A 15683-nucleotide genomic window follows, 5' to 3' on the forward strand; every position below is an offset into this window, starting at 1 on the left:
CAGGAGGGCTTCTCGCATCAACATAGCAGCTGCCTCTTTGGGAGGTGAAGTACCTGTGCCAATGGAAGGTCTCCTGTTGGCATAGGCAGCGTGTTCACTAAGTGCTACAGCTGCGCAGCTGCACCCGCTGCTGCAGCACTGTAACTGTAGACAAGTCTTGATTTAGGGTGGGCAAGGGGGTTATGTATGTGCGCAATTGCACATGCTGTACACTCATATCAGGGCCAGGCACAATTTGGCCCAAGGTTTATAAATTGCTTCCAATCCTCTACAGACACTTCAGGCACTAAAAAAACAAAATAAATTAATCAAAATAACATTTAATAAAATACCATATAATGTTAAAGTAATGTTAAGGTTGCATAGTTAGAAATACAAGAAGTCAAGATGTGCAAAAGTTAAGATTCCAGCAATGTGACTGTATTAATATTGCTGTTGGGACCCATAACTTACATTTTTTCTGGGTTTTTTTTGTTTTTTGTTTTGTTTGTTTTTTGTTTTGTTTTTTTTAAATAAAGGGAAATAATATGGGAAATCTTTAAGGTCAGTAGGGAATACTGTTAAAATACTGTTTCTCAGCATGGTTACAGATCTACTCTAGCTCCACTCTAGCAGTAAAACAGTGTTATAACACAGACACCACTAACTGTGGCAGAGAACTATGTGCCAGCACTATGCTTGTAGGGTATATGGGCCATTAAAAATAGATCCATCGTGCTGTTCACTAAATGCTAAGCTAGCAATTCAGGTTTTCGGTATAATCTAGAATCAACCAAGAAAATATGTATTATAATTGTAAGTCTATTTTTAAAAATATAAAGTAAACCTTACAAAATAGCAAAGTTCTTTTAATGATTCTTTCAGTGGAGTTGATATCCTGTTCACATTGTCCTCTGTAAATTACAAGCTGTTTCACTTTCTGCTCAGGTTCTGCAAGCCTCATTTCTTGGCTGCAGTGGCAGCACAGTAAGCAGCCTTTTATAGTGTGGTTATACAGAATGGGAACATAGGATGCAAAAAATAGATTTTAAAAAACTTCAGTTCTAATCTCTTTCTAATGAAATAATGTCTGCTCAGATGTATGCAGTTAGTTTAAATAGACCTATACAAGATATTTTTTGTAGAAAGTTACAAGGCACTAAAGTAGCCTGAAATAAACATTGTAAAGGAGTAAAATTAGAAACCAAGAGTAGAAATCCCTAGTTTATAAAGGGAACTGTTTTATAATATTAACTATAGCTGTTGCTACCAGTGCAACTGCTGTAATATAAAAACTAAACAAAGTGAAATCAGTTACTAGTAAGTGTAACCTATTCCTGCCATTTCTTGTCATCAGCCAACCAGTCATTGGGTGGCACTTTGTCAAAATGTTGCCTTCCTTTCAAAGACATACTGTAAAACATGACTCAATTGGTCTGATCAAAAATAAAATATATTAAGTAGAGAGAGAGAGAGAAAATCCAGTTTAACTCCAAAGAAACAGCCTGCATAACATACTTATTCTTAATTTCTAAACAACATAGGTAGGTACAATTTAAGGACATTACATCCTCTCTGGTGAACTTCTCTCTTTCTCCTCTGCTGCTTTTGCTGAGCAGGTTGGCAGTGAAACAGTCTTTCCGCTCCAGATAACTGTCATCCATCCATCCTTCCTCCTCAGGTATCTCCAATCCCCAAAGTTTTAGTCAGTGATCCTTTTGATGTTCCAAGGTGTTAGCCTGTTCATCAATCTCAGGCAAGCAAACGAAGATGTTTACAGACATCCCTTTTGAGAGCATATGACACATTCTCATAGAATGACCTATATATTTTAAAGACATTCACTATTGTAATAGTTTCTCTTGTGTAAACAAGTTTGGGTTTCTGTTTATGCTACTGTTACACTTATTTTTCCAAATGTTCCTTTGAAGGTATAGCCACACAACACAAGACTCAGCCTACATTTGCATCCTCATCAGCTCTCACATGATTGTTGTTGGAAGAAGCCATTTTGGCATGATAATTTGACTTTTTTTCAAAGGTGCCTGACAGAAAGTGTTAACCTTGAAAACTGATCACTGTTTACTTGTTAGAGTTCTTAGTGTTAAAGTTGCTTTTTACCAGCATTTCAATTCCATATCAAATATTAATAATTGACATAGTATGTAGCACAGTTTTACTTCCCTTTAAGGGAATCTTGGTGATTAATATACAGTTGCTCTGCCAGTACTTATACTCCCTTTTATGAGCTAGCATATGATGTCATAGTTAAGTCAAGGCTAGTTAATAAAGAACTAAGTTGATGCAAACTTGAAACTCTCTAAAACCTGGCGAGAAGACTACTGAAAGATTCTATGGAGCTGCAGTCAGCAATAGAAACTGGGATGGTTGGTGAGCTAACCCCAGGATAAAGTTTAAGAGATCTTGTTCTGTCTTGGGGCCTGAGCCAAAGTCCTCTGAAGTCAACAGATTCCCATTACCTTCAATAGGCTTTGGATCAGACCCTAACAGCATTCCCAGACAAGCTAGTTCTGCCCTTCAGTGGCTCTGTGCAACAACTATATGCATGCTATTAAGGCATTTTAGTGTCAGTGATCTTAGATTATATTAAACTGACTTTTAAAGACATTCTAGATTTCACACACACACACACTCTCTCTCTCTCTCTCTCTCTCTCTCTCTCTCTCTCTCTCTCTCTCGTGGTGTCACTACAGGGCAGAATTGAGGTGCCCTAACTGCATTCCATAACTTAACATGTTTGGCTTTCTGTTAAATTTAACTTTTAACTCTGAATTTCCTGGATTTACAACAATTTGGTTGGGAATAATTACAACATCCTTTAATGTATCTTACCCTAAATTACTGATATATACTCTTAACCTATTTAATATAATTTTTTCAGGAATGTCTGGTTTTGTTTTTTAAATTCCATACATTAACTCCAACCAAGAAACTCAAAGATAATGCTGTGTGAGACTTCATATCTTCAAATCATTAGAATTACCAGCTTTAAATATTTTTTTAACAATTTTAACTTTTTATAGCCAGATGCACTAGTATGTCCTGATTGCTTTACTCTAGTCTGCAGTACTATGATGCAGCCAGAGCATCCTGGCCAGTTAAACTGTGTCTACAGCCGCTTTGTTTCACCGGAATAACTAAAAGCAAGTGGGGAATTACATCACAGTTTCCTTCTTCTTCCTATCCTCCAAATTCCCCCTCCTCTTCTACTTCTCTACGTTCCTCTGCATATGTGCATACACCCATTTCTCCCTCCCTCTGCTTACATGTGTGCCTACTTGCACACAAACATGGTTCCCTTTTCACTCCTGCCCTCTTGCTGGGTAGATCTTGAAAATAAATATGTAGCATTAAAGGTCACTTTTTGCCATTGTATTTCATAACTGAATATTCATTTGTCAGCAGAGGCTTGTGCATAATATCTTGTCCTTCAGAGAAATACCTAAAAAATTGCTCTCTTTCAAAATGGTCAGTGCATCTTCTTATGCTGAGTGAGAGTGAAGCCAACCTGCCTTCAGCTGGTGGCCCTGAGCTGTTAGGAGGTAGAGAGGAACACTTAGAGTTTGTGTATGCTGCCTCAGAGTTTGGACTTTTCAAAGAGGACTACATTAATACAAGTTAGGAACCTTTTAGTTTGCACCCACAGTGTCCACATGGGGGAGTTACATTGCAGCACTTTTGGCTGGTCATACTCCTTTTCGTCCAAACTGTAGGGCAGTGTAGACACAGCCTCAGTCCTGTATAGATACAGTCTCAGCCCCATTTGAGAACAATGGGAGATAGATGCCTATGTCAAAATGGCCACCTGAGGGCAGCCTATGGCTTCAATCCCATTGAGAATAGTGCAGCCATTTTTGAAAGAGTACAGTTTATGGAATTCTCTGTAGAAGAATATTTTTCTTCCACAGCGCTGAAGAAGAAATTTCTTGTTATGAGGAATAATTGGGGTGTGTGATGGGATCCCTGGGGTACAACCTGGAACTGGGGTACTGCTGTTCCCCCTTAACTCTCCCGTCTGAGCTCTTTCTCGCAGTGCTTTGCTAGTGACAAGCCGCAAACCCCTCCAGGCGCTGTTATCACTCAGTACAACAGCTTGTGGAGCCTGACGCCCAGCTAAATTGCATGACTGCTCCCTAAGCCATTCATGAATCAGACAGAGAAAGGCACCAGCAGATCTCCCAAGCCCCCAGCCTTTTACCCAGAACTGTACCATCCAGCCCTGGTCAGAAGCCTGACTAGTGTAAGTTCATTACCTAGTCTGCCCCTCCGTCAATATGGAGAGGCCACACATTAGCTTTTGTAAACTGAGCTGAGATTTCCCAAGCACTTCTACCAAAACACACTGTTTTAGGTAAAATATAAAACAGATTTGTTGACTACAGAAAGATAGATTTTAAGTGATTATAAGTGGTAGGCATGAAAGGTCAGAGATAATTACCAAAGACAATAAAAGGTAAGCATGCAGTCTAAATTTTGAATCTTATTAGACTGAGCAGTATTTGGATCAAGCAGTTTTTCTCACCCCACTTGATGTCGCAGTTTACAGTACTTAATACACAGACTTTCCATTTAAGCCTGGGACCAGTCTCCTCAGTTCAAGTCTTTGTCTTCTCAGCATTCTTGTTGCTTCCAGCCTAGGTCGGGGAGGAGAAAAGGTAAAAAGCAAGATGCCACTGTCCTTTATTTTATACCCTCAGTCCATGTGCCTGGAAAATACTAGCCCAGATATGTCCTGGTGGGCCTTGCTGAGTCACAGTGGTGAGCAATCCCCCATTGCCTGAGGTGCTTGTGCAACTCTCTTACAGCATTATAAATCCCTTGTTTACATTTCCCTTGCGGATTAATGGTCATTTAACAGCCACCAGGCTGTGGATCACCTCCTTTGTTGTCACTGGAGAACTAGCAGTGGAGGACTCCCAAACTTACAATATATTTTAATGACAACCATACAGCAAAGTCTCATGACTTCATACACACTAACAATATACATATTTTGACAGAACCATGGGTTTCAGGAGATCATAACCTTTAATATATCTTACATGACATGCTTTGTATGAAATATCACAACCATATATGAATGATGAACATGGGGATTACAGGGTGCTATTTTGAGGAACAGTGTATCACAGGGGGAAATGACCATTAATATTAAAAAAACATTTTTTCAAATGTAGCCTACACACACTGACAATTTCAGTAAGTAAACCATAGGGGAAATTTTGAAAAATATGCATTATTCTGTTCATAAGATCATTTGGGACAAAAAGTCTGGCAGCAGGTGCTGAATTTCTTATCTTTAAATTTAATTTTAATTCCTAAATTAATTATCAAAGGAATGTAAATTAATTCTATAATCAAAGAGTAAGTGCTGGTAAATTTGGTTAGGATACACAATGTTTTATATACATAAGCAGTTGAATCTCTGATTTAAGTGCAAAACAGCTCAGCCTTAATAATGGAGCAGCAACTGCCCCCACCCTCCATAACAAACTATGGGTATTCATGAACTTTATGCATTCCATGGGTTGTTTTTTTTTCTAATTAGAAGTTGTCTTTTCTTCAGCTTTCATTTTTCTTCCTTATTACTTCGTTCTGTGACACCTGCTGTTAGCTAGATTGCTCTATAGGAGAACCTCTTAAGGATAACATTGGTACAATTGATGTCCCTATAAGACTCTTGTTCTGTAAAACAAAAATATACTGCATTTTTGGCTTCCAGCAGATCAAACGTTGTTATAAGCACCATCAGTACAATGACTCTTCTTTCGGAATATTTAGCTGAAAGAATGGTATTACAGCTGAGGTAAAATTTTCTTACCAGAACCCATACTGCTTTTATGATCCTGATTCAGAACCCACTGAAGTCAATTAGAGTCTTTGCATTGACTTCAACAGGACGTGTGGTTGTATATGTTTCTGCACTTTGTTAATTTGAAATCTCAGAAAACTTTATCAGACCTGTTACCACAGTTTCATAGTACTTTTCCTCAAACACATTAGCTTGTAGTTTATGTATTTAAGCTGAGAGATTTGGCTAAAGAAGGGCATATATTGCAAGCAGGCACAATCTAAGCTTTGCCACCTAGTCTGCCAGTAGCTCATGCCTCCTTATTTCAATCTTGGGACTTTGCAGGAAAGGCTGTCAGCTGAACTCCATTAGGCCATGGTTCAGTGATGTGAACAAATACCCATTAGGACTCAGCCAAGACCAGCAACCTTTATTTACCTCTCACTGATTTTAAACTCAAAAGATTAGGCACTAATCTGTGTGTTCATTTCAACGTATAGAGTCTATATATGAGACCTGAGAACTGAATTCCCTCATTAGTGAATAAGTCCTTGTAAAATAATTTCATTCACATTGGACATACATGTAGATGTGCTTATTTGAATGTGCATTCAATCACAATTCTTATTTCTTTTCATTCTAAAGCACCTATATGTTCAGCCAGTAGATCATTTGATTAACTGGACTTTCTAATACCTCTTGGGGAAAAGAGATATCATCTCATGCACTTAAGCCTCTGTGGACTGTTCCATTGTATTTGTGCTGGACGAGAGCTTTTATCTTTAATAATAATAATAATATAATAATAAAAACACCCTCCACACCATGGTGTTTCAGGCCAAGGCAGCAGCTTTTTCAAAATTGCCAGGCTGTATACTCCTCTTCACTAGAGGAATGGTGTAACTTACTAATGCTTTATAATACTTAAAAGTGACAGATGAGGTTGGTTTGGTTTTGTTAGGCAAGTCCAAGAAATGCTAGTCTGCAGTTTGTGGTATTAGGTATTACTCATATATGACATGGCAGCAATTTAAAATATCCAAAATGTACTCATGGGAAAACCTTTACAAATATAATGAAGAAGAAATTAAATGAAAGAAACAATAAATACTTTAATGCACTGTTAGGATTGAGAAGATAAATGCAACAAAAGTTAGGAAGGTGAGAGTTATGGTTCCCAAAGCAACTATTACTTTCTCAAATTTTGCATTCTTTTTCAGGTAAAATAGTTATTTTTAGTGCTTTTGAAGACATGTAAGACTCTCTTTCTGTAAAACGAAAATATACTGTCTTTTGGCTCTCAGCAGATCAAACATTATTATAAGTACCATCAGTACAATTACTCTTCTTTCAGAACATTTAGCAGAAAGAATGGTATTACAGCTGAGTTTCTGTAATATAAAACGTTTTAAAATGGAGTTCCAGGCATGACATGTTACATTCAGTGGGCCTAATTCTTCCCTGAGAGGTGCACCATACAATTCTTATTTTCTTCAGTGGTAATTATCCTAGTCTATAAGAGGGCACAGTTGAGCTCAGTAATGTAAGCATTAACTTTTTAATGTAAGAAGATAAACAGAAAATATTTTTCAACTGTATGTAAAAATACCTTGTCAGTGATCCTCATTAACTAATTAATGCTTATGAATCACTTTGAACACATAAAATGCTCTGTAACTGCTAAGTATTATTTGTTTTTATCGCTGATATAATATTAATTTTGAATTTAGATGATAAAGAAAAAAATTCCGGAAATGTAGGAAAGCCAGCGAATAATGAACTCAGCACTGAATTTCAGACAAATAGTATTGAGGACCATAATATTAATGAGCAGCTGTCAGAAACTACAGATGACGATGAAAGCAGCAGTGAAAATAGTGAAAATGAAGATAGAAAAACAAATGCACCAATAGAGTTGCTGGGAGAGGTAAATTTCACCTCCCCCCCCCCCCCACTGAACAATGTGAACATTGACTGAGAGACCCATGTACTCTGCAGCACAGTGTGACCCAATTCTGTAGCAAACACTCCATAATTCTGCCAAATTCTGGATCAGTGTTGATTTATTGTATCTTTTATGCAAACATGCTTGTTGACCATGTTTCAAAATTGAAAATACTCATTGATGCACAATTCATCAATGATTATTTTCGGCAATGACTATTTTTTATATATTTTTTGTTTTGTCCTCCAGATGACCCAAGTCTGTGGGCTTCAGTGGTTACAATGTTGTCCGGGCATCTCGGTTCCGAATCTCTTTTCCCTTCATCATGCATGCCATCAAAAATGGGGAGCTTATAGTCCGATTCAGTGGTTCATCTGAGTTCCACAGGCCTCTATTCTTTAGGCAGTCTAGCTGCCCAGCCTGCATTTCTGGTTTTCCCCCTGCTCCCTGGCTGCAAATTAGGGTGACCAGACAGCAAGTGTGAAAAATTGGGACGGTGGTGGGAGGTAATAGAAGCCTATATAAGAAAAAGACCCAAAAATTGGGACAGTCCCTATAAAATCAGGACATCTGGTCACCCTACCGCAAACTGGTCTCTAGCCCTTGCTCCCTGAACCTCTCTTGTCTTTTCTGTAGAATAGTGATGCACTATAATCAATTAATTCCCCTTTGTGGATAAAGATGCAGAGTAAGAGGCAGCTTCAGGCAGGTCCCAGCAGGACAAGATAACAAAAGAACCCAAGATGCTAGGCATCTGCCTACAGCAAAATAGTATTTTTGTTGCAGTGTTTACGGAATTCTTGGTATCTTGGAAAAATGCCAAAGCCCACAGCTGCACAGTCAGAATCCCTGGAGCCCAGAATGAAATGACTGGGGCCATTCACATCTCTCAGAAATATTGTTTTCAGGCTTGTAGACTCAGATAGCCACAATTCACACTTGTCTTACATTTTTTAAGTTTGCATACCCATAAGGGCTAGAAACTTAATTTTTTAATTCTAAACCACAGTTGTGCACCAAGGGGTGAATTGTGGCAAGTTCTGCAGTTGTGGAATACTTGGGGCTCTGCGACTGGCACTGTAATGGTAAATACTCTGTTGAAAACTTGTTTTTTATGCATGTACTATCCAAACAAAATCCCTGCTGATACTGTCAAAAACAATTTTTCAAAAAATATTCCTGTGTAAAAGATGTGCCTGTATTTAGTTGTTTGAAGAGGGAAAACAGTTCAGTCAGTTTGTATGACGGCTTCTGTTCTAAGTGCTGCAAGAGATCCTGAGTGCCCACGGTGTGTTTAATACTCATTTGGAGTACGCAGTGTATATGGAGAAGAATTTTGGTTTTTTCTTTCCTGTTACCTAGACTTGAATATGAAAATGTTTGGGAAGTGGTAGATGGTACAGGTTGTTGTTTTTTTTCAGCTAATTGGTTGTGTTTGCTCAACATCCAGTTCCTTTTTTTTTTTTTTTAAACAAAACATGAGATGTGTAGTGTTGCTGTCAAATGCCCCAATGGAGCAAAGTACTTAAGCATATGCTTATGTCCCATTGATTTCATTAAGAGTTAAGTATGTGTTTTAAAGTTAAGACCTTGCTGTCATTGTGATACTAATATGCTTACAGGTAAAATGACAGTGTAGTAAGAAACGCTCTGGAATAAGATTTTTGCACGGCAAACTGAAGAAAACCTTACTCAGCTCCTATTTTGGGGGAACTGACTATCTTTGCAGTATCTGACAAAGCCTTATTAGTTGCTATTGAGCGTACAAAAGGTGGGAAGGGTCAGAAACTTAAATCTAGATCCTATGCTGTATGAGAGGCATGGGCAAAACTCAAAGTAGTGTAGGTTTAGGCTCTGCCAATTATGAACATAGCTCCAAGAATTTAAAGAGAACTGTTGACTTTTAACAACTCTCAAACTGTCTACTTGACTTCAAATGAAAGAACAGTAATAATATTCATTATTAAAACAACATCCAGCAGTTACCACACAGTGCTGTCTGAGATACACTGTTGTCTAAGAGAAAATGATGATATCTCAGATAACTTTTTGCCGATGTTGATTTTTTTTTTAATTATTATTTTTTTATTTTTTAGTGGTGACCACTGTATATATCATGTTTGCTTATGTGGTAATTAGTTTTTAATATCCTGTCGTTAATTATATAAGTAGATTCTTATACTGCTTTTAACCATTGTCTCGCTATTCTGATAATGCCACCTCAAACATCAGTTAAATGGGTCTGTTGTGGATTTCCATTTGTTAATTTAATATTACTGCTTTTAGATCATTGAGATCTTTGTGGATTTATGTTTGGGTTTGGAGTTTTCCCCCTCCCCTTACTTGATAGCAATGAATGATAGCATGTTTGAGATCCAAGACTGTTCCATCCGATGCCAAAAATAAACTGTGGACCCAACAGGTGTTGTCAGGGCTTGATTCAAGTCCCTTGTCCACACTGTGCCATACTGACAGTGAAGCCTTGTGTTATTTACTCTTGTCAAATACATCTCTTGGGGCTATTAATTTTTACCTTATTATGTGAGCTCAGGTGTTACTTAGAATACCTGTTGTCACAAATCAGTTCTCACATCAAACTTAGGCCACAATCCTGAAGACCCTTAAGAGGGTGCATGACTTTACTCATGTGAGTAGTTCCACTGGAGTCAGTTGGACTACTCATTTATAAAACAACACACATACCTAGATGTTTCTAGAGTAACTTGGCTGTGTGCTCAGAGTAACACAATTACACAGAAATATAATCCTCAATTCTAAAATGTAGCTGAGATGGAGTTTGTACAAGTCATGGTGGGACTAGCAGTTGTCCACTGTCCCCTGGTGGATCTACTTAGAACAATAGAAAAATTCTGCACTTTATAGCTGTTGGGAAAATTGATCAAAGTTCTCACTAAAGTATTTTTATATAAAAGCTGACCAAACTTGGAACTAATTCTCAAAGTGTGCACATCAACAATTCTCGATATTAACTTTCATACTAAACCATATTGTTCTTTTAGTTCCTGAAAGCAATTATGGATCAAGACTACAGTCTCTCAAAAAAACTTTGTCAAATGAGTAAGTACTTTATATATATAACTTTTTTACATTTTACCTGTTTCATTTTATTATTTCCCCTCATGTCCATTTTCTTAATTGCTGATAAATACTTGGTCACCTTGATCGATCAGTCCATCAGCCCTAACATTCGTGTTGTTCTACCCATTCCTTCAGCCACCCACTGGCCAGGCTGTCAGTGGCACCAGACTCCTGATCAGCACAGTGCACTGCAGCCCAGAACCCTTGAGCCCAAGTGATCCGGCAGTATCAGCCTCCCCAGTAGCTGGGATTACAGGCACGCACCATTGTGCCTGGTGCTGATAAATACATTTCTTAACTGCTCAGGTGGCTTTCATTTTGGATTTGGCTTATATAAAGTTGCTCTGTTTTCAGTAACATGTGCCAGCTTCCTCCATGGAAAATAATTCTTCTCCATGCAGGAGAGAATTCTGATGAAACCTCAGAGCATCCCTACCCTGCTGCATCCTTTCCCTACCCATGAAACTGTAACTTTGTGGAATTCCCAGAGAGGGATTTCCACATAGTTGAAATGAAAGAAGGAACATGCTACAAAGGTAGCACTCTCCCTTCCACCTGGATCTGTAGCTGCAGGCTTGTGAAAGCTGTCTGAAGCATAGAGACCATAATACTGTATGGAAGCATAGTAGCACTTTTCATATGAAGATTGCAAAGATTTTTTTTTCTAAGTATTAATTAATTCTGCCACACAGCATCCCTATGTAGTAGACAGGTAGTGCTGTTCTAGAGATGAGTAAACTGATGCATAGAGAGATTAAATGACTCACTTGAGGACACAGTGAGTCAGTGCCAGAACCATTTATAGAACCTAGGAATCTTGACTTCCAGTTCCCTATTTTATCTTCTAGCCAGACTATACACTTCTCCAACCAAAATGCGGAAGATAGCATTGCAAGTTACTGCAGACCAAGTGGTGTGAAATTTTAGGAAACTAAGTCTAGTATAGACAAGACCAGTAATAAATTAACAAATAGTGAAATTATGACACCACAATTGCTTAATAGTCGAGTAATTGAGAGAGGGGTTGGGTTTTTTGGTTAACACCCATTAAACTTCAATATCTAATGCACATTTTGGAAAAAGGATGTCTTTGTTAAAGATTCAGGCCTTGTCTACACTACATAGTTTTGTAGATGCAAGTTATGCCGACAGAAACTGGTATAATTACATCATTTGTGCATGTTCACACAACGCTCCTTCTACTGGCGGAGCGCATCTACACTTGGTGCTCTAGCATCGACAATGAGAATAGTGCACTGTAGTTAGCTACCTCACTGAGCTACTCGCCACCTGCTGCAGCTAGGAGTTGTGGGAAGGCAGATTGGATCGCAGTGCATCATGGGTGTGGGCTCAACATCCCATGATGCAGTTCTTTCCATCCCAGCATTCCGTGGGCTTCCAACTGCATTTCGCAGCATTTTTCAACAGCCCGTTTACTGTGCGCCTGCCATTTCTGGTTGAAAGCATGTATCCTGCACTGCTCTTTACAGTTGTGGTCACTGCTATGAACATCTCAGGATGGTCATGCACTATATCATGAGCTCCCAATTTGAACAGGAATCGGAGTTGCCTCACCTGTTGTGTGTCCTGGAAAGAAACAACACAAGATTACTTTGGACATTCATGGAGTAGCTGAACATGGTGAACTGTCACTTTTGGGCTTGGGAAACAAGCTTTGATTGATGGGATTGCATAATTATGCAGGTCTGGGATGACAAGCAGTGGCTGCCAACTTTTGGATGCGGAAAGCCACTTTCCTGGGACTGTGCAGAGCTCACCTCAGCACACCAAAATGAGAGCCGCCCTCTCAGTATAGAAATGAGTGGCAATTGCTGTGTGGAAGCTGGTGACTCTGGACTGCTACCGCTTGGTCGTAAATCAGTTTGGAGTGGGGAAGTCCACCGTTGGGGCAGCATTAATGCAAGTATGCAGGATCATTAATTGCATCCTCCTATGAAGGACTGTGACTCTTGGAAACGTGCATGAAATATTGGATAGCTTTGCGGCAATGAGATTCTCTAACTGTGGAGGGGCGATAGATGGCACGCATATTCCAGTTTTTGGCCTGGACCATCTTGCAATGGAGTACGTCAGTAGAAAGGGGTATTTCTCTGTGGTACTGCAGGTGCTTGTGGATCACCCTGAGCACAGTGGGTTTCACTAACGTCAACACGGGGTGGTCCAGGAAGATGTATAATACACACATCTTCAGGAACACTGGCCTATACAGAAAGCTGCAAGCAAGGACTTTCTTTCCAGACCAGAAGATTCAAGTGGGGGATGTTGTGATGCCCATAGTGATCCTTACTCCCATAGCTCATGAAACCTTACACAGGACACCTGGACAGCAACAAGGAGTGCATCAACAATAAGCTGAACAGGTGCAGAGTCATAGGGGCTGACTCCATGGGTGCTCCGGGGCTGGGGAAAAATTAGGGGGTGCTACATTATGGACAGCTATCCTAGCATGCAAGTGACTGCAACGTACTTTTCAAATGGGGGAGGGGGGGTGGAATGTGACAGGGGGGAGTGAGAGTGGGGTTTTGGGGGGCTGAGCATGTCAGCATGCTGTCTTGTAAGTTCAGACAGCAGCAGCCCCCCATTTCCCCCCCCCCACTCACAGCATTCCACACTAATGGCTTGCATGCCAGCTGTCAGAAACAGAGCTTTGAAAGGGCATTTCCGCATTCCTACAGGAGTTCAAAACAGTGACAAGAGTGGACACTTGACTTATGGGGATTATGAGATGTTTCCGGAGGCCAATCAGAGTGCAGTAACTCAACACCTCGTTCACACTTGCACCCAAGCGTTGTAGCCAAGGCGCAGCAAACGTTATTCCTCTTGCCAAGGTGGAGTACCAGCAGCGCTGTAGCCGCAGAGTCAGAGCGCAATACGTGCCTTGCCAGTGTGGATGGGGAGTGAGCTAGTGCATGCGGGGCTCCTTTATTGCGCTGTAACTCACAAGTGTAGCCAAGCCCCTAGAGATCTCGCAGGAGGATTCCCATGAAATCTCAGTGTGCATTAACACACTGTTCCACTTCACTACTTAGCTGCACAAGGCTATGTGGAGCACATGCAAACACAGCTAGTCTTGTACATTTCTATCCCTTCACCCACTTTTAGAATATTCAGAGCAAAGGACAGCTCTACCTGATATAACTGAGCAGCATCAACTCAAAACAATCACTTACCAAGGCTATCCTCTACTGCATCACGTGCGCCAGAGACTGGCTGTTGGGACTGGCTAGACCCAGGACCGGCTCAGGCTTTTTTGCCTCCCCAAGCGGCAAAGGAGGGGGGGAAAGGAAAGCTGTGATTGGCAGCAATTCATTGGCAGCTCTGCTGCGCCGCTTCATTCCTTGGGAGCAATTCGGTGGCAGGTCCTTCACTCGGAGAGGGACTGAGGGACCCACCGCTGAACTGCCACTGAAGACTTGGACATGCCGCCCTTTCCCATTGGCCACCCCAAGCACCTGCTTGCACTGGTGTCTGGAGCCGGCCCTGGCTAGACCCCTCAGGAGTGGAAAAGAGGTCCTGACGTGCCACACCACTGCTCCACATCGTCCTCCATCTCGACCTCCTTGTCCATAACTTTGTCCACAGGGTTGAATCCCCTGTCCACTGCCTCCAGCCTCACTGAAGTATCCATGGGGCTGTTGGCAGTGGAGGGGGGGTCACCGCCGAGAATGGCATCCATTTCCTTATAGAAGCAGCAGGACTGCAGCGCAGCACCAGAGCGACAATTTGCCTCTCTTGCCTTCTGGATGCCTGCCTCATCTCCTTTATCTTCGCTCAGCAATGCTGCATGTCCTGTTTGTAGCCCTTCTCCAACAAGCCACAAGAAATCTGGCCCATGGGTATCGAAGGTCCTATGGCTGGAGTGGAGCTTGTACTACACAGCCTCTTCTCCCCACACTGCCAGCAAATCCAACAACTCAGGTGTGGTCCAAGCAGGAGAGTGTTTGCTGTGTGGCACCGCCATGGTCAGCTGTCCACACTGAGCAAACAGGAAGTGGAATTTCAAAAATTCCTGGACCTATCGGGGCGGATGCCTGTGTATCTGGGTGCAAGGCAGCGGAATTTGAACTGCTGACCAGAGCCATCAGGATGGGCATTGTGGGATACCTCATGAAGGCCAATTATAGTGACATAACCAACCATGGTGTCTACACTGACGAGATAACTTTGCCCCAAAAAGCTCTCTTGCATTGAGGTGGTTTTATTTTGTTTGCAAAGCAAGAGAGTTTTGTCGGCAGAAGGAGCATTGCAGTGTGCACACTTCCACTATTTTGTCTACAAAAGGCAGCTTTCCTGTGTTTACCTATTTATTTTTAAATTGTGAATGAATTTAGTGCCCAGAAAAGTAAGGGGCTAATAGTACTGATATGACTGAATGTAGTATAGTTTGGCAAAGTGCTGTTGTAACAGAGATCAGTGAATAAACATTTCCTGTAGGTTTCCATACAGTAACTGTGTATATGTGGTTCCAGATTAGATTTCACTAATTTTTCAATAGATTAGGTTTTATAAATATATTTTTCCTCATGGCACTGCTACAGGGCTCAGTAAAAGCATCCAAACAACATTAACTCAGCATCTTCATGCCTGAACATGTTTGGGTTTATTTTATGTTTAACGTTGTATCTGAATTTCTTGGGTTTGTTATGCCTATGTCTTGTATCATTAATAAATTTTTGTAAGTTACATATTTACTGACATGTACTCTCAATGTTAACTCTAGCTTAATATAGAGTTAACATTGAGGAAATATAAATACAAATAACTGAGAAATCATTATTTGCATTTTAAGTCTCTGAAATGAAAATCATGCCACTATCTGACAGCATG

General features: G+C 40.4%; 1 protein-coding gene across 2 annotated transcripts in view; it reads left to right on the forward strand.

Annotated features, from left to right (window-relative positions):
- The window catches only part of ERICH2 (glutamate rich 2), a 39309-nt gene that overhangs the window by 19652 nt on the left and 3974 nt on the right, over positions 1-15683 (forward strand). For both annotated transcript variants that reach the window (XM_045032867.1, XM_045032868.1), the window contains 2 exons: positions 7522-7718; positions 10757-10814. In XM_045032867.1, coding sequence (XP_044888802.1) covers positions 7522-7718; positions 10757-10814 — 255 coding nt within the window. The remainder of the gene's footprint in view (positions 1-7521; positions 7719-10756; positions 10815-15683) is intronic.

Source organism: Mauremys mutica, chromosome 10, assembly GCF_020497125.1.
Source record: "Mauremys mutica isolate MM-2020 ecotype Southern chromosome 10, ASM2049712v1, whole genome shotgun sequence".
In the NCBI taxonomy this organism is placed as follows: domain Eukaryota; kingdom Metazoa; phylum Chordata; order Testudines; family Geoemydidae; genus Mauremys; species Mauremys mutica.